The 2,228-nt window shown below is 63.9% G+C and overlaps 1 protein-coding gene across 1 annotated transcript in view; it reads left to right on the top strand.

The window, feature by feature from the left end:
- The window catches only part of NADSYN1 (NAD synthetase 1), a gene marked incomplete at its 5' end in the record, with an annotated part of 20,250 nt that overhangs the window by 13,169 nt on the left and 4,853 nt on the right, over nt 1–2,228 (top strand). The window contains 3 exons of the mRNA XM_015562387.1: nt 98–329; nt 594–663; nt 2,019–2,228. Coding sequence (XP_015417873.1) covers nt 98–329; nt 594–663; nt 2,019–2,228 — 512 coding nt within the window. The remainder of the gene's footprint in view (nt 1–97; nt 330–593; nt 664–2,018) is intronic.

The raw sequence follows: 2,228 nt of genomic DNA, 5'->3' as shown, positions 1-2,228 counted from the left end.
GAGAGGTGTGTATGCCGCGGGCGTGGCGAGGGGGCCGGGGCTCCTGGATCTTGGAGGGTGAGTGCTGCCCAAGCGGTGTTCCCACAGCATCCGTGAGCTGCACGGGGGGTGCCAAGTCCTGGAGATGCCAGGCCCCCGCGCTGGGGGAGTCGCACCCCTCGGGTCGGCCGCACGGAACCCCGTTTTCTCTCGCGCAGCCTCCTGGGCTACCTGACCAAGTACGACTGCTCCAGCGCTGACATTAACCCCATTGGGGGCATCAGCAAGACGGACCTGCGGGTCTTCGTCGAGTTCTGCCTGGAGCGCTTCCAGCTCCCCGCCCTGCAGCGGTGGGTCCCCTGCTAGCCCGGGCTGAGCCCTGAGCCGTGGCCCGCCCCAGCCCCTGGTGGCCTGAAAACATTACCCTTCCGCCAGCATTGGGGTCCCGCGACCAGGCACCCCTTCCTTCCTTCCTGCTCCCCAGGCTCCTGCCGCCTGGTCCCCATCCCCCGTCGCCCATCCCCTGCCCCGTCCATCCCATGCTGAGCGGAGAGCCTGGTGGTACCTGACTTCATTAGCGTCCAGCTGCCCTGACTTGCCTGTCTTGTTCACAGCATCCTGGCCGCCCCGGCCACCGCAGAGCTGGAGCCCTTGGCCGATGGACAGGTGTCCCAGACGGACGAGGTAATGTGGGGAGCCGGCACGGCCATGGCATACTCAGCCCCAGGGCGCCTTATGTGCCACCAGCTCAGCCTGGTTCAGTGGCCCTGAGTGGGGGGGTGAAAGGATTGAGAAAAGAGAATGAAAGCTGGGTCTCGGTGGGACGCCGCTCCCTGATGAGACAGCACCAGTGCCCACAAGCCGTGTCTTTATTTTATAGCAGATGCCACGAGGCAAAGTAGGGGCGTGATCAGGTTGTTTACAGCATTCTCGTGAGTTTCAACCTCACTGAACTACATGCACCTGAACTCTAGCACAAGGCACGTGGGGCCACGTGTTCGGACCATAGGTTCAGGCTCACAGCTATAGCTGTTGGCTACGATTGTGCTGGGGGGACTCTGCCCTCCTGCTGGGACTTGCACGTGGCAATGAGAGGACCCTGTCCTTTCATTAGTCCGAGGCTTGAACCTGTCCAAACACTGTAGCCGCGCCCCACATGGTGGCTCTGTCCCCGTGGTTCTGCCTGCGCCGGGCGTGTGTCCTGGCTCCGTCGCGACTCCTTCCTGCCCGGGGCACCGGGCTCCTTTGCTGGGGTTCTGGCCTGGGAGCCCGGGCGGTGCGGCCACTGCTGGCCTTTGACATTTGGACTCGGCCGTCCGGAGGTTGGGAGCAGGGGTGACGTGAGGGGAGTGGGCAGGGAGGAGTGGACGGCGGGGGGTGTCTGCACGTCTGTGGGCGACCTCACAGCCCCTCCACCCCAGCTGCCTTTTGTGACCCGGCCGGGGGGTCCCAGGCTCTGGTTTGCAGCTGCAGCGGGCTCTGAGGGGGGGCCGGGCCTGCGTCACATCCGGGACCGCTGACGTCCTGCTGCGGCCCTGGGGGCACAGGGACACCTGTTCCTCTCCTGGGAGCGGGAGAGGGTTGGCCTCGCACTCGGGTCTGTGACTCGCCGGGTCCGCTGCTGAGTGGCGTGAGGAAGGGGTCCCAGCGTCACTTGCTGCAGAGGCTGCTCTGTCTCCCGCTGCCTCGTTGCGGCGACGTTGGTGATCAGCCGACGGCAACGGCGGGTTTGCTCTGGCTTCTGTTCCGTCCTCTGTGTGTCCGCGTTCACACCGGTCCCACCCGGTCTCCATGGCTGTGGCTCTTGTCGTTGGCACATGTGGAAATGGGGGCGTGCGAGGTCTCCGCCTGGTTCTTTCTCAAGGTAATTTTGGGAATTCTGGGTCCGTAGCATTTCCACGTGAAGTTTGGGATCAGCTTGTCTGTTTCTGCCAGAGCGAGCCCAGCGCGGACTTGCCTGGCGCGGGCGTGACCGTAGTCGCCATACTATGTGTCTGGTCTCCTGGCCGTGTAGCGAGATCTTGTTCATCTTTCAACAGTGTTTTGCAGGTTTCACTAAGCGCCGGCCCCCCGCCCGCCAGGTGGCTGACAAGGTGAAGCGGTTCTTCTCTAAGTATTCCGTGAACAGACACAAGATGACCACGCTCACGCCCGCGTACCACGCCGAGAGCTACAGCCCCGACGACAACAGGTTCGACCTGCGGCCATTCCTCTACCACGTGGGCTGGCCCTGGCAGTTCCGCTGCATA

The sequence above is a fragment of the Myotis davidii genome, unplaced genomic scaffold (assembly GCF_000327345.1).
Source record: "Myotis davidii unplaced genomic scaffold, ASM32734v1 scaffold3578, whole genome shotgun sequence".
Taxonomy (NCBI): Eukaryota; Metazoa; Chordata; class Mammalia; order Chiroptera; family Vespertilionidae; genus Myotis; species Myotis davidii.
Note: the sequence above shows the minus strand (reverse complement) of the source record. Positions and strands in the feature narration are given on the sequence as shown.